At 35.1% G+C, this 27,726-nt stretch overlaps 1 protein-coding gene across 1 annotated transcript; it reads left to right on the forward strand.

The window, feature by feature from the left end:
- LOC113073898 (uncharacterized) lies at nt 1-27,726 on the forward strand. Its single transcript, XM_026246644.1, has 34 exons — nt 1-64; nt 178-332; nt 677-823; nt 925-1,083; nt 1,227-1,373; nt 7,359-7,505; nt 8,202-8,348; nt 8,663-8,809; nt 9,001-9,147; nt 9,343-9,489; nt 10,156-10,302; nt 13,298-13,444; nt 13,617-13,760; nt 15,554-15,700; nt 15,837-15,983; nt 16,173-16,319; nt 16,524-16,670; nt 16,842-16,988; nt 17,422-17,568; nt 17,999-18,145; nt 19,030-19,758; nt 21,935-22,035; nt 22,290-22,354; nt 22,459-22,604; nt 22,832-23,023; nt 24,062-24,262; nt 24,399-24,539; nt 24,683-24,858; nt 24,952-25,122; nt 25,266-26,630; nt 26,901-26,942; nt 27,066-27,128; nt 27,256-27,319; nt 27,425-27,726. The coding sequence occupies exons 2-34, from the start codon at nt 287-289 to the stop codon at nt 27,505-27,507; spliced, it is 6,240 nt and encodes a 2,079-aa protein (XP_026102429.1). The 5' UTR covers nt 1-64; nt 178-286; the 3' UTR covers nt 27,508-27,726.

The following is a 27,726-nucleotide window of genomic DNA, read 5'->3' on the forward strand; positions in this document are numbered from 1 at the left end:
GTTTTCAGTTTGCCCTACACAATCAGTGACAGCACTAACATTACAGAAATCAACATAACTACTGGTATGATCTCAGGCTCTGCGTTGTAATGTATAGCTAAGAGAAAATGTATACATCATTAATACTGCCAGAAATTATGAGATTTGGATTTGTTTTTCTCTTCCTCTGTTTTTCAGTGTGTTCTCTGAATGAAACTCAGTATCAGTGTAAGTGTGAGGGTCTGTTTGTTTGGCCGAATGACACGTGTCACTCATACGAGGCCTGTGATGTCATCACTGATGGTTCATGTACATGTATCATGGTCTTCCAATCGACGGACAGTTCTGCCAAGGTGAGACACTGACATCATTCTGTGACGACATCAATTCTCTCCCTTCAATTATTTTCTGTTTTTTTTTTATTTACTGCATATTACTTTCTAGGTTTGACAGACTGATTATGTTGTTGTTGTTTTTTATTTCTAAATAATTCTATATAAGGCACATGGTCTATATGACATTTGTTGAAATGTTAACAACTCAGATACTTTCACATTAACTTTAGGCTTTTTTGTATATTATATCTGAGAAAGAAATATTTCATATTTGAAATGAATGGAAAACAGTAACTTTCAATCATTATGAGGATATATCATACTGATTGTTCTGCTAAAACCTGCTCTGTTCATTCTTTCAGTTCTACCTTCTAACTACGTGATTGACATTGATGTGAGATTCTTTGACTCGTTCCTGGTGGGCGACTTACAGAATATCGTCAGAAATATCAACCTGCCTTTGACTCTGAGAAACAGCATTAATATCACAGATATCGACATGACTACTGGTGAGATCAGAATATTTCATCATGTCACACGCTAAGATTAGTTCAGAATTAGGAGAAACTGACAGTTTGAAAACAAATAAATGAATCCCATTCTTTTTCAGTGTGTGGGTTAAATGGAACAGAATATAAGTGCAACTGTGAGCAGAATCATGTTTGGCCCAGTGACACCTGCAGGGCCTATCAGGTGTGTGATAGCATTGTGGGAGGCACTTGTGGATGTATTCAAGCTCTTCCTTCAGAGGGGCCACTTTGCCAGAGAGGTGAGAAATCACTTGAGATCACGAATGTTCTGATTGTAATTGTAGTAACATGACCAGTATTCATTTATTTGGTTGAAACTACATATTATTTGGAAACCTTTAATTGTAACATTTATGCAACATCTTCTCAATCTTGTTTTCAGACATCAATGAATGTAAAGATGCAGTGTCAGTGTGTGGTCAGTATTCAGATTGTATTAACATCATTGGGAGTCACATGTGTTCATGCTGGAGTGGATTTAATACCTTCAATAAAGACAGTCCTGTGAGCCGCAACAACTCATGTCAAGGTAAGTGTTATTAACTAATTTTGTTTTCTATTTTTATCACATTAAATTGAGTGTACAGAACTGCTTTGTCTTCACAGTATTTTATTATGTTTTCTTTTGTTTCTTTCATAGATATTAATGAATGTCTGTTCAGTCCATCTATATGTGGTTCAGATTCAGTCTGCACAAATCAGCTGGGAAGTTACAATTGCTCATGTCTGGATGGATTCACTGCAACAAACTCACGTCTTCCTATCAGCATCAATAACACATGTAGAGGTAAATCCTTCTATCAGATGTATATATATCCTAATTTTGGAAAATAACCAAATATTTTGTTTAAGTCACTTTTATCTCTCTTCTTTTTTTTTTTTTTTTTGCTATCAAATAAGTTTTTTACCATATTTTAATTATTTGATTAAATATTAAAAAACAATTAGTGTTTTCCTCTTCATATAAAATTTTCTTTGTTTTCTATTGTTTAAGTTTGGTGGACAAAACATTAGTAAAATTAGATTTGATTTACAATTACTTTCATGTTTGAATGTTCCTTCTAGTCACATTAATTATGTTTTTTAATCTCTTCCTGTAATAAAGATGTGGATGAATGTCTAGAGACACCAGAGGTCTGTGGTCCAAACTCTCGTTGTAAAAACTCAACCGGGAGTTTCAACTGTTCCTGCTTGAGTGGATTTACTGTAACAAATAGCGGTGAACCAGTCAGCGCCAGTAACCCATGCAATGGTGAGCATGTAGAAGATATATTTCTTCATGATATATTTAATTTAAATTGCATGTTAATGTAAGAAAAATATTAATTGAATGTACTCAATTGAATTGCTTAAAGGGATGTTTTTTTCTAGGCTTTATTGTGTTTATGGCATGCAGTCTAAGAAGTGTTAATGCTTTGTTTAAAAAACACTGCATTATTTTTTACATAATTTACTTTTATTTTACATACAGTATCATTACATTATTTTACACCGCTCTATCCCTTCTCCTATAAACGCCATGAAGATTTCCTATTTTAATGAAGCCCCTGCCTCAGAAATAAGCAGTGGGCTCAGATTGGTTAGCTGGCCCAGTGGGATACGATTAGTTAAACCGCCGGGTGCGCGTCTAAACATCACACCCCTCAGCTCAGTGGCATGTGCTCTGGTTGTATTGTAAACAATAGCGTCGTCAATATTGCTTATCAATTTGAGCCCCGAATGAGACTCAGAGTATATTAGTGAAGAGGATTGCACAGAACCTTTGTAAGCACTCAGTCTCTTGACGATATGTTTTTTGTTTGTTGTTCTCTCATACTTTTAGATATGCTGTTATTTCCAGGGGACAGGGTTTATCTGTTTAACTGTTACTAAACCTGTGAAGTAACTTGTTTTAGCCTCTACTGCCATCATTTTAATAGACATTATCTCCATTTGCATTGAACTTTCAGTATCATAACTTTTGCCGATACTGTTTCTGCTCAAAGAGCAACATTACACACTAACTTACATTAAAAAGTGAAATCGCAATCAACCACCCCTTTAACTTCTGTTTTCAGCTATGATAAAGCTGTTTAAATATATGCTGGAGTTAAAAAAAAAAACAGTTGCATTATATCCTGTAGGCCAAAAAAAAAAACACACAAAAAACAGTCATTGTTTATTAGAAATGTTGTTTATCATATTTGTATATAAAAAGCATAGTCATCATTTCTGGATGTTTTTCTCCACTCTTTTTCTACAGTGACTCTCCCTTTGACTGAGTATCTGATTGAAATCCAAATCAATAGCATGGACAGTAGCATCACTGATCAGCTGAGGAACCTTCTGATGTTTTCAGTTTGCCCTACACAATCAGTGACAGCACTAACATTACAGAAATCAACATAACTACTGGTATGATCTCAGGCTCTGCGTTGTAATGTATAGCTAAGAGAAAATGTATACATCATTAATAATGCCAGAAATTATGAGATTTGGATTTGTTTTTCTCTTCCTCTGTTTTTCAGTGTGTTCTCTGAATGAAACTCAGTATCAGTGTAAGTGTGAGGGTCTGTTTGTTTGGCCGAATGACACGTGTCACTCATACGAGGCCTGTGATGTCATCACTGATGGTTCATGTACATGTATCAATGCTCTTCCAATCGACGGACAGTTCTGCCAAGGTGAGACACTAACATCATTCTCTGACAACATTGATTCTCTCCCTTCAATTATTTTCTGTTTTTTGTTGATTTTACTGCATATTACTTCTAGGTTTGACAGACTGATTATGTTGTTGTTTTTTTATTTCTAAATAACTCTATATAAGGCACATGGTCTATATGACGTTTTGTTGAAATGTTAACAACTCAGTACGATACTTTCTACATTAACTTTAGGCTTTTTTGTATACTTGAGAAAGAAAATATTTCATATTTGAAATGAATGGAAATAGTAACTTTTTATCATTATGAGGATATAATCATACTGATTGTTCTGCTAAACCTGCTTCTGTTCGTTCTTTCAGTTCTACCTTCTAACTACGTGATTGACATTGATGTGAGATTCTTTGACTCGTTCCTGGTGGACTACTTACGGAATATTATCAGAAATATCAACCTGCCTTTGACTCTGAGAAACAGCATTAATATCACAGATATCGACATGACTACTGGTGAGATCAGAATATTTCATCATGTCACACGCTAAGATTAGTTCAGAATTAGGAGAAACTGACAGTTTGAACACAAATAAATGAATCCCATTCTTTTTCAGTGTGTGGGTTAAATGGAACAGAATATAAGTGCAACTGTGAGCAGAATCATGTTTGGCCCAGTGACACCTGCAGGGCCTATCAGGTGTGTGATAGCATTGTGGGAGGCACTTGTGGATGTATTCAAGCTCTTCCTTCAGAGGGGCCACTTTGCCAGAGAGGTGAGAAATCACTTGAGATCACGAATGTACTGATTGTAATTGTTGTAACCAGTATGACTTTACTCATTGCAACACTTGAAACGTTTAGTTGTTTGGAATTTACTATAAACTATAAACTATATTTTTAACTTTTTTCAGACATCAATGAATGTGAAGATGCATTCTCAAGTTGTTTACTAATTTTGTTTTCTAATTTCATCTCATTAGATTGAGTGTACAGAGTTTCTATGTCTTTGCATCTGGTGTAACTTTCCAAACAAATTAATCATTTTTGTAATTTTGTGTATTCTGTAATATTTTGTTTGTGCATGTCTTTAGATACCAGATGAATTTCTTTTAAGATCTTTGCCTAATTTTTAATTAATTTAATTTATTTTTTCATTTTTTCCTTCCATAGATATAAATGAATGTCTGTTCAGTCCATCTGTATGTGGTCCAAATGCCAACTGCACAAATGAAAAGGGAAGTTACAATTGCTCATGTTTGGATGGATTCACTGCAACCATTATAAATCTTACTATCAGCATCAATAACACATGTAGAGGTAAATTCTTAATTCAGATCATTATGTTTTTTAACCTTGAATTAGATATTAAATGTTTTGGAAGGTTTAACTTAAACTTTTTCATACATTTTAAAATAAAAATTAGTTGTCAAACTCTTCACATTTATTGTTTTTTCAAATCTAATTTACTACTACTACAATCATTCATTTTTCTTGATTTACCTTACTTGAAATTTCTGCCATATCAAACCTATGATCTTTACCAAAACTAGCTGGTATCATCTCCAAAAAGAACTCTAGAGTCACTTATTACATTTCTAGTCTTCGACATAGTTCTTTAGAAAAACTATGAAATTTGTTTGTGGTGGCGTCATGCAGGAATGGTTTTCTTTGCAATGGTTTAGCGTACTTTGCATGCATTTTTTGTTTATTTCTTATTTGTATATTTTTCCTTTAATTGTAATGTCCATAGTTTCAGTATTTCATCATTTGGAATTTTTTTTTTAGCTTCACATATGATTCAAACTTCTCTTTTGCCTCTAACTTCCTTTTAATCTAGATGTGGATGAATGTGTTGAGATATCAGACGTCTGTGGTCCAAACTCAATCTGTAACAACACTGTTGGGAGTCACAATTGTTCATGCATGAGGGGATATAATGTAACAGATCCAAACCTCCCTATAAACAGCAATAACACATGTGAAGGTATGATTGACAGCTGAAGCTGTGAACAGTTTGTTAGTGTTTTTACTGCCTGAATCTTCCTTCAACTGTAAACTTTCACTTTATTACTTATTTTATTTCAGATATTTATGACTCACCGTTGGTGTTTAATCCAAACCATGTTACAATTAAACTTAAAACGAATTTTAATTGCATAAAATTAAACTTATTTTTAAATAAATTCTTATTTCAATAATATTTTCCCCCATAGATATAGATGAATGTCTGTTCAGTCCATCTGTATGTGGTCAAAATGCCAACTGCACAAATGAAATGGGAAGTTACAATTGCTCATGTCTGGATGGATTCACTGAAACAAATTTAAGTTTCCCCATCAGCAACGATAACACATGTAGAGGTACAGTCTTGTAATCATTTATTTTTCCTTGAATAATTTAGCTTGCATTTATACTTTGAATTTTGGATATTTGTAAAATGAAGTATTCTATTGTAAAGATGTCAAAGATTGAGTTGACCTTAAGATTGAGTGATCCAAACTGTTTTTTTCCCCGTAACTTCCTTTTAATGCAGATGTGAATGAATGTGTTGAAATACCAGACATCTGTGGTCCAAACTCAATCTGTAACAACACTGTTGGGAGTCACAATTGTTCGTGCATGAGTGGATATAATGTAACAGATCCAAACCTCCCTATAAACATTAATAACACATGCAAAGGTATGATTGACAGCTGAAGCTGTGAACAGTTTGTTAGTGTTTTTACTGCCTGAATCTTCCTTCAACTGTAAACTTTCACTTTATTACTTATTTTATTTCAGATATTTATGACTCACCGTTGGTGTTTAATCCAAACCATGTTACAATTAAACTTAAAACGAATTTTAATTGCATAAAATTAAACTTATTTTTAAATAAATTCTTATTTCAATAATATTTTCCCCCATAGATATAGATGAATGTCTGTTCAGTCCATCTGTATGTGGTCAAAATGCCAACTGCACAAATGAAATGGGAAGTTACAATTGCTCATGTCTGGATGGATTCACTGAAACAAATTTTAAGTTTCCCCATCAGCAACGATAACACATGTAGAGGTACAGTCTTGTATTCAGTTACTCTTTCATTTAATGATTAACTAGAGTTTATACTTTGGATTTGATTATTGTATATTAATCATTCTGTTGAGTTGACCTTCACATATGAATGAGCGACTCTTTTCCTCTTTTTCCTGTAACTTTCTTTTAATCTAGATGTTGATGAATGTGTTGAGATACCAGACATCTGTGGTCCAAACTCAATCTGTAACAACCACTGTTGGGAGTCACAATTGTTCGTGCATGAGTGGATATAATGTAACAGATCCAAACCTCCCTATAAACAGCAATAACACATGTGAAGGTATGATTGACAGCTGAAGCCCTGAACAGTTTGTTACTCTTGGTTCCATACACTGTAGATATGAATAGATGCCCTATTAGACTACTCCAGATACGTTGCCATGTCCAGCATTTTAGAAACGGTCAACATGACGTCATTCACCATAATAATCAATGAGTATTCAAAGATATACAAGCGCATAACTTAATGTTGTAGACGCACACAGTCAATGCGCTCAAAACTTCGCAGACCGTTCAAAAATGCCTGTTGGCTCACACATTGTGTGTCCTATAGAAACAGTCGTTAATGAGGCATCTACATATATATCTATGGTCGGTACTGTCAGAATTCTCTTTCTACTATAACATCACTTTATCAGTTATATTATTTGAGATATCCATGAGTATCTTAATTCACTCTGTGTGAGTTGAACTCTCGATTACAATGGAAACTTCAATTGCTGTTGTAATTGTAATTGCATGAATTGAAACATTAATAAAACTGACAATTTCAAAACTGTACTTTTCTCATAGATATCAATGAATGTCTGTTCAGTCCATCTGTATGTGGTCCAAATGCGAACTGCACAAATGAAAAGGGAAGTTACAATTGCTCATGTCTGGATGGATTCACTGCATCAAACTCAAGTCTCTCCATCAGCAACGATAACACATGTTCAGGTACATTCTTTGTTGAGTTGAATCTAAAGTAATGCAGAGGTTTTGTTGTTGTTTTTAATAACCTAATGGTTTTCCTTTTTTTTAATCCTCTCATGTAATGCAGCTAGTGTTTTCAGAATTACACCACTTTTTTCAGTTATTAAAAACAAACGCTAGTATAACAATGATCATTTTAAGGTGTCAATGAATTGCACTGGGTCAGAGCAAACGGAAGCAGTTTGGTGAAAATAGTGGTTACTTTTTTAAAGTGTCATAAAAAATCATTTTAATAACTTTGAACACATTTCCCCTAAATTCAAGTGCCATGCCTCTGTTTTGCTGTAGATTACTACTATGATAATGAATTTTTCATAGGTTAACTTTACTCTTTTCTGCCTTTTCAGTAGATCTGTATTTTCACTAAATTATTTCTAAGTTTGTGTGATCTTCAATTGACTCATAATATCTTCAATCGTTCTCCATACTAGATGATAGTCATCTACATTTTTGTTTGCATACTGACACCAAAACAATTGCATTCTTGATCATTTTAAGTTTCTTTTTTTTTTGTATCTACAAATAATAGTTTCAGTAGTTCAGTTTTTTTTTTTTTTTGTAAATGTGGCGTAAGATAAACATAGCAGCTCAGAGAATAGGTTGACCTTTTAGATATGTACTATATGTGTCACCCAAAGTTTCTGTTTTTCTGTAATCTAGATGTGGATGAATGTGTTGAGATACCAGACGTCTGTGGTCCAAACTCAATCTGTAACAACACTGTTGGGAGTCACAATTGTTCGTGCATGAATGGATATAATGTAACAGATCCAAACCTCCCTATAAACAGCAATAACACATGTGAAGGTATGAGTGACAGCTAATATTTATAGTACAAAAATTTTTTTATGTTTCTTCCCCCATAAAAACAACAACAATTTTCACAAGATCTTGTACTAATGTTTACAATTGATTTTGATTTTAATGTACAGTTTGGACTTGCAAATCTAAGCCTAAAATATACCCGTTTTTCTTTAGTGTTTCAAAATATTTATATTGTACATTCTCAGTTCTTAGTCTCTTTGTGTAGATGTCGATAAATGATTAGAGAAACTACATGTATTTTCATGTTCTTAGGTGTTTTTATTTGTATGTTAAACATTACATTTGTCTCTCTACAGATATAAATGAATGTCTGTTCAGTCCATCTGTATGTGGTCCAAATGCCAACTGCACAAATGAAAAGGGAAGTTACAATTGCTCATGTCTGGATGGATTCACTTCAACAAACTCAAGTCTCCCCATCAGCAATGATAACACATGTAGAGGTACATTTTGTATTTGTTTACCATTACCTTTAATAATAAGATAGAATTTATCAATATGTTTTATACTTTGTATTTAATTTTTTTAAATCAAGCATACTGTTCAACAGATGTCATAGATTGAGTTGACCTTCAAATACAGTATATACGAGTGACACAAACTCTTCTTTTTCTTATAACTTTTTAAAATGTAGATGTGGATGAATGTGTTGAGATATTAGACATCTGTGGTCCAAACTCAATCTGTAACAACACTGTTGGGAGTCACAATTGTTCGTGCATGAGTGGATATAATGTAACAGATCCAAACCTCCCTATAAACAGCAATAACACATGTGAAGGTATGATTGACAGCTGAAACCCCGAACAGTTTTTAATTATTTGTACTGTTTGAGTCCTCCATCAACTGTAATCTTTCACTTTACAAGTTATTTTATTTCAAATATTTATCTTGAATCACCATCAGTGTTAGACGAACTCTCTAAAATGAAACCTTCTAGAAATAATTGCTTATTGTTATATCTCTTTTTCCATAGATGTAGATGAATGTCTGTTCAGTTCTTCTGTATGTGGTCCAAATTCCATCTGCATGAATGAAATAGGAAGTTTTAATTGCTCATGTTTGTATGGATTCACTGTGACAAACTCAAGTCTCCCCATCAGTACTGATAACTCATGTAGAGGTACATTCTTTATATAATCAGATCTTAAATACTGCAGTTTTGAAATAATTAAGTTTTATTTATTTTATTTTTTTTACTTCATGGTTTTCTTATAATCAGTATTTTTCTCATGTAATCAGGACACCTAGTCGTTTTAGGTTCTTGCCATTTTGCATGCTTCTCAAAAGTTCTTATAAAGATTAAACTTTTTAAAGGTATCATTGGGTCATTCCAAATAATGAGCTAAATTCATGATTCATGCCTTCATATTGTTGAAGAATAGTACAATGATTTTTTCAAGGGTTAACTTTGCTACTTTCTGCCATTTTAAGTGAATCCGTATTTTTTGTTTGTTTGTTTGTTCACTACACTATCTGTAAGTTTGTATAATCTTTACCACAACTGGCTCATAACATCTTTAAACAAATTCTATAAACTAAGATTTAAGTATTAACCCTGTTTTTCTAATAAATTTGCTGGTGAAGACCATACAGTCAGGTAATAATTATCTGTCCTGCCCACTGACACCAACATTTTTTAGTATCATCGACATATATATACATATAAAATGTAATTAAGATGAATTTATTTAAGAACATTTATGTTCATAATGTTAACTTTTTTCTTTTGAGATAACAGAATTGACCTTCATATATGCATACTCCTCTTTTACTCCTTTTAATGTAGATGTGGATGAATGCAATGAGAAATCAGACATCTGTGGTCCGAACTCAATCTGCAACAATACTGTTGGAAGTCACAATTGCTCATGCATGAGTGGATATAATGTAACCGATCCGAACCTCCCTATAAACAGCAGTAACACATGTGAAGGTATGATTGACAGCTAATGCTCATAGTACAAATACATGACAAAGGAGTAATTCTGTTGTTCTAATTCTATTCTTTTTTTGGTATTCTAAAACTAAATCTGAGCTGTTGCACAAAGATTTAAATATAACCATATTGAGGCCTGGTGTTTATATGTTTTAAAAATGTGAGATTTTAGACATAAATAAACTTCTTTTTTATTTGAAATAAAATTATGTTCAATTTGGACTTGTGTACGCAGACCTAAAATGCATTTTTATACACCTCAAAAAAAAAAACAGACCTTTTTCTGCAGTTTGCGTTTGAAGGACCGGGCATATCAGTACAAGGTCCTGCCCTTCAGGCTGTACCTGTCTCCCCGTGTCTTCATGAAAGTCGCGAAGGGGGCTCTTGTTCCCCTCAGAGAACAGGGTGTTGGCATTCTCAACTATCTAGGCAATTGGCTGATACTAGCACAATCTCGGGATCAGTTGTGCGAGGACAGGGACTTGGTGCTCTGGCACCTTAGCCTGTTGGGCCTTCGGGTTAACTGGGAAAAGAGCAAACTCACATCGAAGCAGAAGATCTCTTTTCTCGTTATGGAGTTAGATAAGGTTAAACAGACAGCACTCTTAACAGAGGAATGTGCACGGTCAGTGCTAGCCTGCTTGACTACATTCAAGGGCAGGACAGTGGTCCCACTGAAACCCTTTCAGAGGCTTACGGGGCATATGGTGGCATCGGCGGCACTTACACCACTTGGCCTGTTGCCTATAAGACCGCTCCAGCACTGGCTTCATGGCCGAGTCCCGAGGTGGGCGTGGAAGCGAGGCACTCACCAGGTCCAAGTTACACCGGCCTGTCGCCAAACTCTCACCCCGTGGTGAGATCTTACTTTCTTCCGGGCAGGGGTGCCCCTAGAACAGATATCCAGGCATGCTGTGGTTTGCACGGATGCCTCCACCACCGGCTGGGGTGCCATGTACAAAGGGCTTGCAGTCTCTGGGGTTTGGACGGACCCGCAGCTGCATTGGCACATCAATTGCCTAGAGTTGTTAGCAGTGTGCCTTGCCTTGAACCGTCTCAAAGGTCACTTACGAGGCAAGCACCTGCTGGTCCGAACTGACAACACAGCGACCATGGCGTACATCAATCGACAAGGAGGTCTGCGCTCCCGACGCATGTCGCAACTCGCCACCTCCCCCTTTGGAGTCAGAAGGTTCTGAGGTCACTTCGTGCTGTTCACATTCTGGTCTCCCTCCAACCTCAAAGTCCAGGTTGCCGCTATTGCTGCATACCATGACCCTGTGAATGGGAGGTCTTTAAGTAGGCATGACATCATCATCAGGTTCCTTAGAGGGGCCAGGAGGTTGAATCCTTCCTGCCCCCCCCCCCCCTATACTTTCTTGGAACCTGATTCTAGTGCTTAAATCACTACAGCAGGGCCCATTTGAGACTTTGTATTCAGGTGAGCTAAAGTTTTTTTCATTGAAAACTCTGCTTTTGCTTGCACTGGCCTCCATCAAGAGGGTAGGGGACCTGCATTCATTTTAGGTCGACGATTCGTGACTAGAGTTTGGGCCTGCTGACTCTCAGGTAATCCTGGGGCCCCAGCCCGGCTACGTGCCCAAGATTCCCACTACACCCTTCAAAGACCAAGTGGTGAACCTGCAAGCGCTGCCTCTGGTGGAGGCAGACCCAGCCCTGGCTTTGCTCTGTCCCATCCGAGCATTGAGATGCTATAAAGACTTGACACAAATCTTCAGGACCTCAGACCAGCTCTTCGTCGGTTACAGAAGCCAGCAGAAGGGGAATGCCGTCTCTAAGCAGAGGATGCCCCACTGGATTGTGGATTCCATAACCCAGTCTTATCAGGCACAGGATGTGCTCTGCCCATTTAGCTTGCGAGCTCACTCAACTAGACATGTTGCATCCTTCTGGGCGCTGCCTCGTGGCGCCTTTGCTGACAGATATTTGAAAAGCTGTGGGCTTGGCGACCCCTAACACGTTCGCAAAGTTATATAGTCTATAGTCGGATAGTAGCACTGAGAGGCCCTGGTTAGTGTCAGCTTGCTTAAACTGCTCCAGAGTGTCTTTACTGTAGACCCTGTTGAGATCCTCCATCACCCTAGGCAGCTGGACACTGCGAAACTTCTGGTGCCAGGCCTTCATGATGAATCTATGACAACCATGGAATGCTGGGTTCCATATTGAGACCTAACCGTGTTTCCCCAGCAGACTTCTGCCTTCCCAAGAGGGTTTTAATCACCTCATATTTCTCCATATACACCTAAACGGATGCTATATGTGTATTTGCTCCCGAAAACTCTTTGGGAAGGATGGGGACTCCACAGCATTCCTGTTCCAAGAGGAACAGGTATGTTTTCCCAGTGTTATCCAGTGCTTTGACAATGGTGAGTGGAACTACTTGTTCCGAGCCCCGTCCTACACCTAATAGGGGTGCAGGTGGCTTGCACAGGGCACTGGAAGGGGCGGCACCCATGGCGCTTTGGTATGGATCCCAATTCCGTTGGTCGATTCCAACTCTCAACATCATGTCGGTACATGATGTCGAGAGTGACCAACTGAAAGGGAATGTCTCGTAAGGTAACCCTCGTTCCCTGAAGGAGGGAACGGAGACGCCATGGTTTCTGGCATGGCTAATCAGCGAAAACCTGGTATGCATTGCACCTGCTGCCTTATTATACTCACGCTGTGATCAGCGGCAGCTGGATGTAATAATTGCATGCCATTGTGCATTGGCTCGTTTAGTTTACACTCTAAGTAGATTGGTCTATCGAAGTGATATTCCAATTTTGTCTGTTGGCCTCATTCAGGGAACGAGGGTTACCATACGTAACCGAGATGTTTTCTGTTTTTTTCTGTTTAAAAATGTTAATATTGTATGTTCTCAGTTCTTCATGTATAGATGTAGATGAATGTTTTGAGATACCAGATCGCTTTGATGATTTTAGGGATTTACATGTATTATCTGAATAGATTTGTTTTTCTCCTCTAGATATAGATGAATGTCTGCTCAGTCCATCTGTATGTGGTCCAAATGCCAACTGCACAAATGAAAAGGGAAGTTACAATTGCTCATGTTTGAATGGATTCACTGCAACAAACTCAAGTCTATCCATCAGTATTAATAACACATGTAGAGGTACGTTTTTATATTTAGATTTGTTTTTACTCTAACCATGAATAATAACCTAGAGTTTATCCATGTAATCTTTGTTTTGGTTGTCATTTTTGTAAATCAAGCATTAATATTCTCAGTATTCACATTTATTTACATATGTATGAGTCACCCAAACTGTTCTTTTCCCCATAAGATGTGGATGAATGTGAGACACCAGACATCTGTGGTCCAAACTCAATCTGCTACAACACTGTTGGGAGTTACAATTGTTCATGCATGAGTGGATATAATGTAACAGACCCAAACCTCCCTATAAACAGCAATAACACATGCAAAGGTATTATTGACAGCTAAGTTTTTGAACGGTAACTGTTTATACTGCATTAATACTCTGTCAACTGTAATCTGACCCCTTATCAATTATTTTACTTCAGATATTTATGAATGTCTTGACTCAGTATCAGTGTGTGGACTGAACTCTTACTGTTACAATTACAACGGAAGCTTCTCGTGCTTTTGTTGGGAAGGATATAATGTTTCAGATGTAAATAAAGAAGTTTCCAAAAGTAACCCATGCATTGGTAAGTTTTCTCTGCTTAATGTTCTCGGTCATAATCTTCAAGTACTATTTATTGGAAACTGCTCTAAAAGATGAGCAGTTGTGCTTTAAATATATTCCTTTTTATAGTTGACTGCTGTAAGATAACAAATGTCTTTCATGTATTAAGGTGTTTGTTAATGAAAACTGTTGATGACTAAAAAATTAACTTAACTTTTTTTCATAGATATAAATGAATGTCTGTTCAGTCCATCTGTATGTGGTCCAAATGCCAACTGCACGAATGAAATAGGAAGTTACAATTGCTCATGTTTGGATGGATTCACTGCAACAAATTCAAGTCTCTCCATCAGCATCAGTAACACTTGTAGAGGTATGTTCAGCTAAATAAATAAAAAACTATGTTTGTACATGCCATTAGTCCAATCAGTATGAAGTTTGAGTGTTTATTTTCCTACTTTGGACATAATATTCTAAATGGAACATTGGATTATAGGAATACTCAAAGTACGTGTTGACCATCTTATATGAATGTGTGACCCTGTTTTTTTACCTGTAATGTCTTTTAATCTAGATGTGGATGAATGTGTTGAGATATCAGATGTCTGTGGTCCAAACTCAATCTGTAACAACACTGTTGGGAGTCACAATTGCTCGTGCATGAATGGATATAATGTAACAGATCCAAACCTTCCTATAAACAGCTATAACCCATGCAAAGGTATGAGTGACAACTAATAATTAAAACAATTAATAATTTGTTATTATTTGTTCTGCACAAATCTCCCTTCAGCTATAACCTGTTAGTTTATCAAATTGAATTTTATTTCAGATATTTATGAATGTCTTGATTCAGTATCAGTGTGTGGGCCAAACTCTTACTGTTACAATTACAACGGAAGCTTCTCGTGCTTTTGTTGGGATGGATATAATGTCAGTGATGGAAATACAACAATTAGTGAAGACAACCCATGCACTGGTCAGTTTTTCATTATATGATATTCTGCATCACAGTTTGAAAGTCATTTTCAAGTTTTGGTTATTAAATAATTTACAAATTTCTTTCATCATTATTTTGATAATTTCTGAAGATTCTCATTAAGGATATAACATTTCAGGATCCAGCTATTATTATTGGAAATGCTGACATTTCAACCTAATTTATGTACTACTTCTATAGAGATATTTATTGATTTTATAAGTAATCACTTTTTCAAACATATATATTTTTCGTAGATATAAATGAATGTCTGTTCAGTCCATCTGTATGTGGTCCAAATGCCAACTGCACAAATGAAAAGGGAAGTTACAATTGCTCATGTCTGGATGGATTCACTGCAACAAACTCAAGTCTCTCCATCAGCAATGATAACACATGTACAGGTACATTTTACAGTTAGATCTGTGTGTACTTTCACCATGAATAATTAGCTAGACTTTATTGTTGTGATTTTTACTTTGCGTTTCAATTTTGTGACTAAAGCATTCTATTGTCAAGATTTTAAAGAATGAGCTGCTCTTATATGGGTGACACATACTGTTATTTTTCCTCTAACTTCATTTTAATCTAGATGTGGATGAATGTGTTGAGATACCAGACATCTGTGGTCCAAACTCAATCTGTAACAACACTGTTGGGAGTCACAATTGTTCATGCAAGAGTGGATATAATGTAACAGATCCAAACCTCCCTATAAACAGCAATAACACATGTGAAGGTATGAGTGACAGCTGAAGCTGTGAACAGTTTAACCATCAGTGTGTGGGCCAAACTCTCAATGTTAAAATTACAATGGAAGCATCCTGTGCTGTTATAATTAAAACATTTTTTTTTTATTGATCACTTTTCAATAGATATAAATGAATGTCTGTTCAGTCCATCTGTATGTGGTCCAAATGCCAACTGCACAAATGAAAAGGGAAGTTACAATTGCTCATGTCTGGATGGATTCACTGCAACAAACTCAAGTCTCCGAATCAACATCAATAACACTTGTAGAGGTATGTTCCATATTTAGATATGTGTTTACTTTAAATAATTAGCTATAGTTTATCAAATTGATTTTTACTTTGTTTTTTTTTTTTTTGTAAATGAAACATTCTGTTGTAAAGAATTATTTGACCTTTTTAAATTATGTATGTATGAGCAACCCAAACTCTTATTTCCCTCATAACTTTCTTTTAATCTAGATGTGGATGAATGTGTTGAGATACCAGACATCTGTGGTCCAAACTCAATCTGTAACAACACTGTTGGGAGTCACAATTGTTCGTGCATGAGTGGATATAATGTAACAGATCCAAACCTACCTATAAACAGCAATAACACATGTGAAGGTATGATTGACAGCTTAATCTCTGAAGCTCTTACTGTTTTACTGTTTGATTTGCCTTAATCATCTGTCAACTGTAACTGTTCACTATAAATTATTTTATAATAGATATTAATTTATGTTTTGATTCACCATTAGTCTGCAGGCATAAATTTTATTGTTTTTAAATAATTGCTTATCTTTAAAAATATTGTGTTCTTCCATACAGATATAATTGAATGTCTGTTCAGTCCATCTGTATGTGGTCCAAATGCCAACTGCACAAATGAAAAGGGAAGTTACAATTGCTCATGTTTGGATGGATTCACTGCAACAAACTCAAGTCTCCGAATCAACATCAATAACACTTGTAGAGGTATGTTCCATGTTTAGATATGTGTTTACTTTAAATAATTAGCTATAGTTTATCAAAAAAAAAATTTTGTAAATGAAACATTCTGTTGTAAAGAATTATTTGACCTTTTTAAATTATGTATGTATGAGCGACCCAAACTCTTATTTCCCTCATAACTTTCTTTTAATCTAGATGTGGATGAATGTGTTGAGATACCAGACATCTGTGGTCCAAACTCAATCTGTAACAACACTGTTGGGAGTCACAATTGTTCGTGCATGAATGGATATAATGTAACAGATCTTAACCTCCCTATAAACAGCAATAACACATGCAAAGGTAAGACTGACAGCTATTGCTCATAGTACAAATACGGGACAAAGATAGTGAGGAATGAGAGGCAAAACATGTATTTCTTGTTAAATCCAAAATCTTGGATTTTTTGTCTTTTGCGTTAAAAAAAGTTGATCTTTCTTAGTTCCAATTTGTTGTCGCTATATATTCCAATGATATTGCTACTGATGACGTATGAATGATTTTCACTCACTTCCATGACAAGCTTAAATGATGCACTGTAAGCAGGTAGATTTTGATTCTGATTTGTGCGTACTTTAAACATTAATAATTAACTTGAGCTTGTTGTTGTGATTTTTACTTTGGATTTCATTTTTGTAAATGACGTATACTATTGTAAAGATGTCAAAGAATGACTTGACCTTCACATATGAGTGACACTGACTGTTCTTTTCTCTGTAACTTTCTTTTAATGCAGATGTGAATGAATGTGTTGAGATACCAGACATCTGTGGTCCAAACTCAGTCTGTAACAACACTGTTGGGAGTCACAATTGTTCGTGCATGAGTGGATATAATGTAACAGATCCAAACCTCCCTATAAACAGCAATAACACATGTGAAGGTATGATTGGCAGCTGAATCTCTGAAGCTCTTACTGTTTTACTATTACTGTTTGAATAATAAGATAATTCCCTCCATGTTCATGTTTTATTAGATTGTGCTGGTTTTTACTTTGTGAGGTAATTTTTAGTAAGTTAATTATTTTGAATAGATATTTAACAGAGTTAAACCAAATACAGTTTTTAGCACAAATAAATTGTAAAATAATGATCAAATTCATCCATATATTTACTCGCCATAAAAGTAGCCAAAGAAGCTGACATGGCAGTAAACACAAACAATCATCTAACTTATTTTATGTATTGCCTTAATCTTCTGTCAACTGAGACTCACCATCAGTGTGTGTTGGCCAGAGTCCTTCTGTTATAATTCCATGAAATTAAACTATTTTTAAATAATTTATTGTAAAAGTATTGTGTTCTTCCTTACAGATATAGATGAATGTCTGTTCAGTGCATCTGTATGTGGTCCAAAAGCCAACTGCACAAATGAAAAGGGAAGTTACAATTGCTCATGTTTGGATGGATTCACTGCATCAAACTCAAGTCTCCCCATCAGCAACAATAACACATGTACAGGTAGATATTTTATTCAGAATTGTGTTTACTGTGTGTTCAATGTGATTGTGGATTTCGTTTTTGTAAATGAAGCACTTTATTGTAAAAATGAAATGCAAAGAATGAGTTAAAGCTAATGCTTATAGGAGCCAAGCCATGACAAAGAAATAGTAGCATGAGAGGTTTGTTTTTGCTTTTGGTTAATTCAGTTTCAGCAATAACATTAACAATATGTGTTTTCAAAAAAAGTTCTGAAGTGTTGCTCAAAAATGTAAATGTTAGTATTAAGTCTATTAAGGTTTGATGCTTAAAGATGCAAATTATTTTCAAAATTTTGCATTTTTCCATTAATTGTTTTTAATTTAAGCGTTGTATCATGAAAAAGCTTTACAAGTGTTTATTTTTATGTAGAGCCAAATAAAATACTAATGACCAGTAACCATTAAAAACAGGGTTGGTTACATTCTCCTTTTTGACCATCTTTGCATTGGTTTTTAAACCAGTCAGAGAAATACTTAATTCAGTATTAACTTGTGTAACGTAATGTAATATGTAATAACATTTATGTTATAAATGTAATAAAAATTGCAATTATGTAATACATTTAACAGTGAGCATCATACACTTCAAGTATTTATAATAGATACAACTATGACACTCTTTTTCTGCCTGTGTCTTATATAAAATAATGTTGAGAAATATGAGATATCTTTTTATTTTGGGGTGTTTCCATACATCAAAAATAAATAAACAAAGTTTTTTTTTTTTTATCATTTGGATTTTCTGCTAGATGAATGTCTGTTCATCCATCTGCCATTGTGATACTAATGTTAAGTGTTCATATGAAACAATATTCTTTTCTTGTTTGTTTTGATTGATTTGATCGTTTTTGTTTTCATTGCCAGCAGAACCACCAACACCAACTACCACAACCACTACGGCTGCAACACCTAATGCAACAATCATTACATCTGCGACACCTAATACAACAATCATTACATCTGCAACACCTAATGCAACAAACACTACATCTGCAGCACCTAATACAACAATCATTACATCTGCAACACCTAATGCAACAAACACTACATCTGCAGCACCTAATACAACAATCATTACATCTGCAACACCTAATGCAACAAACACTACATCTGCAGCACCTAATACAACAATCATTACATCTGCAACACCTAATGCAACAAACACTACATCTGCAGCACCTAATACAACAATCATTACATCTGCAACACCTAATGCAACAAACACTACATCTGCAGCACCTAATACAACAATCATTACATCTGCAACACCTAATTCAACAATCATAACATCTGCAACACCTAATGCAACAAGCATTACATCTGCAACACCTAATGCAACAATCATTACAGCTGCAACGCCTACTACAACAAACACTACATCTGCAACACCTACTACAACAACCACTACAGCTGCAACACCTAATACAACAAACACTACATCTGCAACACCTAATACAACAAGCATTACAGCTGCAACACCTAATGCAACAAGCATTACAGCTGCAACACCTACTACAACAACCACTACTGCTGCAACACCTACTACAACAACCACTACTGCTGCAACACCTACTACTACTCCAAAAACTACAGGTATGTACTGTTAAAAAATGATATACCACAAAATGTATTTATTTAGGAGGACAATACAGTGCACAGCAAAAATGAGTACACCTCCTCTGATTAAATATAAAAGATGTATTTTCTTAATGATCGCTAATATAATTAATAGAATAAATGTTAAAATATAAATTTATTAGACCTATTCATAATAAAAACAGAGAAATATATGCCATTAATATCTGTTAAACAAGTAATTTAGTCAATTTTGTTTAAATGAGCGATTGCAGAAATGAGTACAGATTTAATTAAACAAATTGTAATATTCTAGTACATGTCCTCCATAACTCTGTACACTGCTCTTTACACTTAAATAAAAAATAAATAAAAAAATGATTTGCTACAGCATTTTGCTGCAAATTTGCCACAGGCCTTTATTCTCCTCCTGGAGCCATGTGAGACACATTTTAATATGGATTGGAAGCACTTTATTTGACTGCACTTGGACTTTTGAACAAAAACACCCACTCATGTCTATATGGTTAATTTTCATTTTTGGGCGAACTATCCCTTTAAAGTGAAGACCTAATTATTTCAAGGGCCTTTTCAGAAGACCATTGTTTTTTTTTTTTTATATATGTTACTTTTGCTATATTTTAACACCTTAAACAATAATTTGGTATTCCTCTTGTACCATTGTCCTCTTTTATAAATCTCCTGACAGTTCTCTCTCAAATTAAGTCTGAATATGATTTAGTGGGCTATATAACACTTTTAATTGTAAAGAAATTACTATCTTTAACAGTTTTGGTTCAACATACTGTACTTCTCTGTTGATCAAAACTTGCCCTACCTTTACACCAGAAATGTTTATTAAGTAACTTTCAGGAGGCAGTAGTCATTTGTGCACCCGCCAAAGCCTGGAGCTCTAAGAGTGAAGGTCTCAGCATAATGACTCTCTAAACTGAGAGGAGACCTAGCTACACTCAATGGCAGAGGCAGTTACCAAGGCTCAAAATAAAATAAAAGAACCTTCACTCCTTTTACTGTCTAGGCGGAGCTCTGGGGAGCGGAGGCTTCAGCAGAATAACCCTCTTAATAAGAGGAAGCCTAACAATGCTCAGTCCTTGTAGTGGTTTATCAAGGCGGCCTCGAGAGGCCGAACACTTGATTACACTATCTAGCTAGCGCTGATGAGCGGAGGCCTCAAGAATGACTCTCTCAAGTGAGAGGAGGCCAAAACTACTCAACAAGAATGTCAATCAAGTTGGCCCCACAGAGGGCCGAACACTTGATTACAAGTTTACAGTAGCTAGAGCTCAGGTGAGCGAAAGCCTCAGCAGAATGACTCTCTTAAATGAGAGGAAACTTACACACTAAATCCTAGTTTGAGCTCTTAAGAGTGGAGGCCTTATCATAACGACTCTCTAAACCAAGAGGAGGCCTGACAACACTCAGCGCCAAAGGCAGTTAGCGAGGGTCACAAAGAGGAGCCTATATACCAATAGTAGCTCTGGGAATCTCCGGTGTCATGCTCCTAATTGTCGTAGTCAGCATGAAGGCCCTCAGGTGAGGGGAGTTACTCGCCTCCAGGAGGCCCACAAGAGCCCAACAACCTAGTAGGCACAGAGCTCAGTTGAAAGAATTAGGAACTGTGATCTCAGCACAGCAACCCCAACGGAGGGGAGCAACAGGCTCAAGAACAGCTGAGAGGATGAGGAGTCTCAGAGGAGGCTCATACAAGAGCCTAACAATTGTATTTTAAAAACTTTTCTGTTCAGCCTGCTCTATTAAAACACTTATAATTTTATAATTTATAAAAGTCATAGTTAAGAAGTAATATAAGGTTTATAATTTATTTATTTATTTTATTTTGCTGAATTATTAAAGACTTGCAACACCAAGTATGTACAGCAAGTCTTAAATATTTTATATTGAGTTATTATTAATATGCTGTATTATTATAAATTGTTCTATAAAACCATTACATTCATATGACTTTTCCATACATTCTTTTCCATTCCGACATATTTATGAAAATAAGCAAAGCAAAATAATGGCAGTGAATTCAGTAATACAAACATAAATGCAAAAAAAAAAAAAATCATATCTACCTTGCACCACTTGTTGCTCATAAATTATTTATTAAAAAAATTAATAAATGTACTTGTTTTGTTTGTTTGTTTCATGGGGTGGGGGGGATTTACAGTTCTTCTAATCTCAATGAAAATCGATGCCGTTTTTGATACCAGTCTCAACAACCAAAATAATGAGAAGTTCAAAATCCTTGCCAGACAAATTGAGTCAGCAGTAAGTACTGTCATATTTTGTTAATGAAAAGTACTGATTGTTTATGCTTAACTTAAAAAAATACTGTTCAAATGATAAATATGTTTTTTAATACCGATTGTACCTTTTCAGTATTTATTTATTTATTTTTTGGAAAATGTGTTTATTTTACTGAAAATTACTTCAGTATATTTGGTTCTTGCCATAGAGTCTTGAAAATGAAATGTTGGTAAAGTATGATAAACTTCCTAATTTATATTTGGTACTTTGTACAGATTGAACAAATTTACAAAAATGTGCTTGCCTACAAAAAAGGTTCAATAAAAGTATTTCGTTTCAGGTAAGGTCTACAATATAAATATTCACTCCAAAGGTCCATTTTGATTTTTCTCATGTGTTCAAACAGTGTGAACTCATTGTTGTGGTTTTTGTGTTGCTCCATAGGCCTGGTAGCATTATAGCAGACTATCAGATTGAATCAACAGACAGCAGCCCCAACAGCCCTGAATTTGCAGAAGCAAACACACAGCTCATCAGCGTTCTCAAAGATCAAGGAATCACTGTAGCTCCGAATGCTTTTGCTCAAAGTGGTAAGGGTATCTAAGTATCTAATCATAAAAACATTTGACCTTAATTTTATTATTATTATTATTATTATTATTATTATTATTATTATTATTATTATTATTAATGATTGATTACAGTCTGTTGCTTAAAAAATACTGGTTTGTATTTCTTGTAAAAAATGTTGAAAGGACCAGCAAAGCCATGTTAAATATAAAAAAGGTACAATAAGGTTTGTGAACTTCACTTTCAGAACAAAAGAACTTGTCCACAGCAAAAAACTGGTATCCAGAGCAAAATATGGTGCTGAAATGCGAACGCCTAGACTCAGGTACAATGAGATGGACAGTGAATGACCAAGATCCTGCACAAAACAAAGTTAAATACGTCATTTCAGATGACAGTACCACTCTCACTGTGAACAACGTCAATGAGAATGACAAAGGTGAGCAACAAAGTTATTTGGTAAATACGCAAAGCTATGTGTCGACCTTATTCATATTCATTGTCTATTGTATATATAATTAGTATTACTTCATATTTGATTAAATCTGTTTGGTTACTCAGTGTAATGTTGATTAGTTTATTTCTTTATTTGTTATTCCTTTTTTGGGGGTGGGGTAGATAGATAGATAGATAGATAGATAGATAGATAGATAGATAGATAGATAGATAGATAGATAGATAGATAGATAGATAGATAGATAGATAGATAGATAGATAGATAGATAGATAGATAGATAGATAGATAGAAAGAACTGTGCAGATTTCGCTCAGATTGTGTGATGCTTATAGGGGTACAATAATCTGTTGTGGCTATAATGGATAATATTTGCGTAGGCAGAACTGAGCAAAAACAGACAATTAGAGTCTAAATATAACAGAATATTAAGTTCTGTTAACTGTTGTATTTAATCAGTGCATTAATTGCTAAAGAAATATATAATAATTTTTTTCCATTAACTAATTAATTACAATGACATGTTAAATCGACAGCCCTAAAAATATGATATATACAGTATATAAATAGAGAGAGAAATTTTACAATTAAAATATACAATTATTTTAAATATTATTTTAAATTATATAAAAATATTAAACAAAATTATATTTTATATTAAATATGACCCAAAGGTGTGATTGAAATAAAAAGAGAAAAGAGATAAGGAAATTTTGTTGCATGAAATAAATTAAGCTTTGTGTGATGAGCAGAAGAAAATGTAAGGACTTCAATTAAATGAGATCAGCACTGGGTAGGAATTTTAGAATATAGTACATTGGTCATTGGGACTACTTTGATTAAAATGTAATAGTCTCTATTGTGACATTTTGGATTACATTCACTTTCTTTTTATGGAAAAGTGTGGCCTGGCCAGTAATTTTTTATTTTTTTGTATGTTTGCTATTATTAAGCTATAGCATGACTGCGTATGTGTACATAAACTTGTGTATGCTTTTTTTTTTTCTTTTTTTTTTCTTGCAGCTCGATATGCATGTATCATAGACAGGACAATACCTTACATTCAATGGCAAGATATAGTTATTGAAACACTTCCCAATATCATAGTGGGTGAAAATGTAAGAAAGTTTCAGTGTGTTGACCAGACTGTTTCACTGAAATGCTGTGAAGAGAAGTACAGTGTGGAGTGGACCCAGATAACCTCTGATGATGTAGTGACTTCAGGTTGTACAAACTGACTGGCAATACATTCTTACAAAATTTACTCACTGGAGTTTTCACTTGCAATGAATTGCAATGAATTTTCAACATGTTTTAATATGTTTTTAATGATTTGTATTTACTTGTTTCATGCAATCAGAGGACAAATGCATCACATTAAGACATACAATCAAAACTGGAAATTGTGGGAGTAAAACCTTTACATGTCGACTCAAGGACCCGGTGCTTCAAGGTTTCACCTACAGCAGTAAAAGTGTTATTGTTAATAAAGTGAACGCAGGTAAATCTTTTTTTTTTTTTTTTTTATCCTTTGATGTAGCCACGTGTGTGTTTTTGTTGTTGTTGTTGTTGTTGTTGTTTTTGTCTGTCTAAAATAGAACAGTTTTTCTATTTTTCTGAAACTCAATCAAATATTTACTCTAGTGTTCAGCTGTAAAGATGCAACATTTGGGGATGGACAGGAAGGTGATACTTTGACAGGACCCTGTGAAAAAGGCAAGGAAGGCACAATAAAATATAGATGTAGTTCAGGTAGATGGGTGCCTCAGGAGACAAACTGTATACTTCAAGTTATCAAAAACCTTGAAAAGGATGCTGCGGTAATTGCCATCATCTGTTTATAAAAATAAATAATCATCTGTCTGTTTAAAATATTCCTGATATTCACATTTCTTCTCTACTTTGTAATTTAGGTCTTGGTGGTGCAGGACATACCAGTATTTGTGGCTCAGCTGAGTACTGCTACAGAGAATAATACACAAGTGATAACACAGTCTGCTGTGACTGTCCAAACCATTGTTGGAATACTTGTGAAAGTTTCTGGTGTTTCACAAAACATTATCATCAATCAGCCGGTGATGGAGGTATGTACAATACAGTGTATGTCTATATGCATAGTTAAATTGTGGCTTTTCAAAACTTTATCAAGATACAATATTTGTACATTATCTTTTCCCATCTGATGAAAATAGTTTCTGCTAAACATTATGTTCTGTGTCATTTCCAGGATTTCCTTAAAACAGTGGATATCATTGTTTCGACATCTGCCATTGAAACCTGGAAAAATTTAAACAATAACAACAAGACAGATAACACCAGCACAGCACTTCTGAAAGCTATTGAGGATATAAGTAACCGTCTCACAAATGCCAATTTTAGGATTAATGCAACATCTATTGAGTTGAATAGAACTATAACAAACACCACCTTTTATAGTGGAATATCGAATCTGCCAAACTCAACTACTGAGATCCAGATACCAGAGATTTCTTTATCCACTTCTTTAACCATCATAGTCTTCACAACTCTTGACAGCATCCTACCTACTCGAGATACTAGAAGTAACGGCAGTAGCAAATCAGATGTGCGCATCAATGGAGATGTGGTTGTGGTAAAAGTTGACAACAAAACGATTAACAACATATCTTTTGCGTTTGACATTACTAATAAGTCTTTGGGAAATCCTCAGTGTGTCTTTTGGAACTTTTATCTCGATGCATGGGATTCCACTGGATGTAAATCAAAGTCCTATAAAAGTGAAGGGAACAGAACTGGCAAGATTACATGTGAATGCAACCATACAACCTCTTTTTCAATCCTAATGTCACCGTTTTCCATTGATAACATTGCCTTAGCCTATATAACTTACATTGGCGTAGCCATTTCGATGGCCAGCTTGATTATATGCCTGATTATTGAGACTATTGTGTGGAGGTCAATGACAAGAAACGACACATCCTACATGCGACATGTCTCCATAGTCAACATTGCCGTGTCTCTGCTGATAGCAAACGTCTGTTTTATCATTGGAGCCGCAGTCGCAGAGAGTGAGCAGCCAACCTCAGTGGGTCGCTGCAGTCCAGTGGTTTTCTTCATGCACTTCTTTTACCTGGCTCTTTTCTTCTGGATGTTAATGTCAGCGCTGTTGCTCTTTTACCGTACCGTCATGGTCTTGTCTCAAATGTCAAGGGCTAAAATGATGGCCATTGCCTTCATAGTTGGTTATGGTGCACCTTTGCTCATAGCGGCCATTACGGTTGCATCAACAGCTGGACCTCAAAATTATGTTTCCAAAAGAAATGCATGCTGGCTGAACTGGTTAGAATCAAAGGCCCTGCTGGCATTTGTGGTTCCAGCTCTCACTATTGTAGCCATAAACCTTTTGGTTTTGATTGTGGTTCTGTACAAGATGTTGAGGAGAGGAGTTGGTGCCACAACTCAACCAGATGAGAAACATGCCCTGGTGGTCATTGCCAGATGTGTGGCCATTTTGACTCCTATCTTTGGTCTTACATGGGGATTTGGAATTGGAACCATGGTGTCACAGGAATTAGGCATTCATGTGGTGTTTGCACTCCTCAATTCACTGCAGGTACTACTTTACTTTACTTTACTTACTACTTCACTTTTTATTTTGACTTTGTCATGTTTTTATTTTGTGTGCTTTATTTAAGTGCAGTAATTGTAATGCAAATAATGCAATAATTATGATATAATAACTATCATTGTAACAATACATTATAAAACCTTACAACATATTATCATGCACAATAAGTTACTTCCTTTGTTGTTATTAAAAGTTGAACACCAACTAGTATTTTAATCATAACATTTTCCTCATGTATGTATTTCATTTGTGCAGGGGTTCTTTATTTTGGTGTTTGGAACACTTTTAGACAGCAAGGTATACATTTATTTTTGTCCTCTTATATCATGAAAACAATTGTCAGAATAATTTTATTAATAGATTTAGAGTCATTCAGCACTTCTTCAGTGCTTTAACTCATTTTGTCATACATGGTTACAGATCCGTGAGGCTCTGGCAGGAAGACTGTCACTAAGGAACCTTACCAGCTCTAACCGAACCAGGGTAAGTAACAGCAAAACAATGCATATGATCCATGAGATCTTACATTTGGCTTTTACTCTTTCAGTTATGTTACCAGATGATAGATGTCCTCAGTTTACAGCTGATATCTTAAATCTTTAAATTACAGAGTACTAGTGCAGGACCGTCATCTTCAGGCATACAGAGTTTATTTCAAAGGATGCGGAGAAGAAGTAAGCCTTCCTATTTAAATGATTACAATTGCTTACATATTTTGATGTACAGCATTTTTGATAAAAGACCAATATTTTAAATAATGTGCGAATATCTATTTGCAGATGTGTACAACGTTTCTGAAGCTTTCTCAGCAGCTACATCTTCACACAATTCCAGTGGCACAGATACTTTTGTGAATGCATAATCAGCTAACTTCATTAAAACTATAGTCTACTTTATTAAATGTTAAACAGCCTTTTCCAAACAAGTTTTCTACCTTGCTAGTATATGTAAACTGTATTATCAGTTACTGATTTCTGGGAAGAAGTATTTCTATGTTCTGACATATTAATAACAATTTCTTACAATCAACAGATCTAATATTTAATCAAGAATATGTTTAATATGATGGTGCAGTAGGCAT

Source organism: Carassius auratus, unplaced genomic scaffold (assembly GCF_003368295.1).
Source record: "Carassius auratus strain Wakin unplaced genomic scaffold, ASM336829v1 scaf_tig00013214, whole genome shotgun sequence".
Taxonomy (NCBI): domain Eukaryota; kingdom Metazoa; phylum Chordata; class Actinopteri; order Cypriniformes; family Cyprinidae; genus Carassius; species Carassius auratus.

Bases quoted from the DNA above. Each gene is read 5' to 3' on its own strand.
- LOC113073898 (XM_026246644.1), top strand. From the start codon at position 287: ATGTACATGTATCATGGTCTTCCAATCGACGGACAGTTCTGCCAAG. The intron at 9,490-10,155 runs GTACATTCTTTA...CTTTTAATGTAG, and splicing joins TACTGATAACTCATGTAGAG to ATGTGGATGAATGCAATGAG. The intron at 13,761-15,553 runs GTATTATTGACA...ATTTTAATCTAG, and splicing joins CAGCAATAACACATGCAAAG to ATGTGGATGAATGTGTTGAG.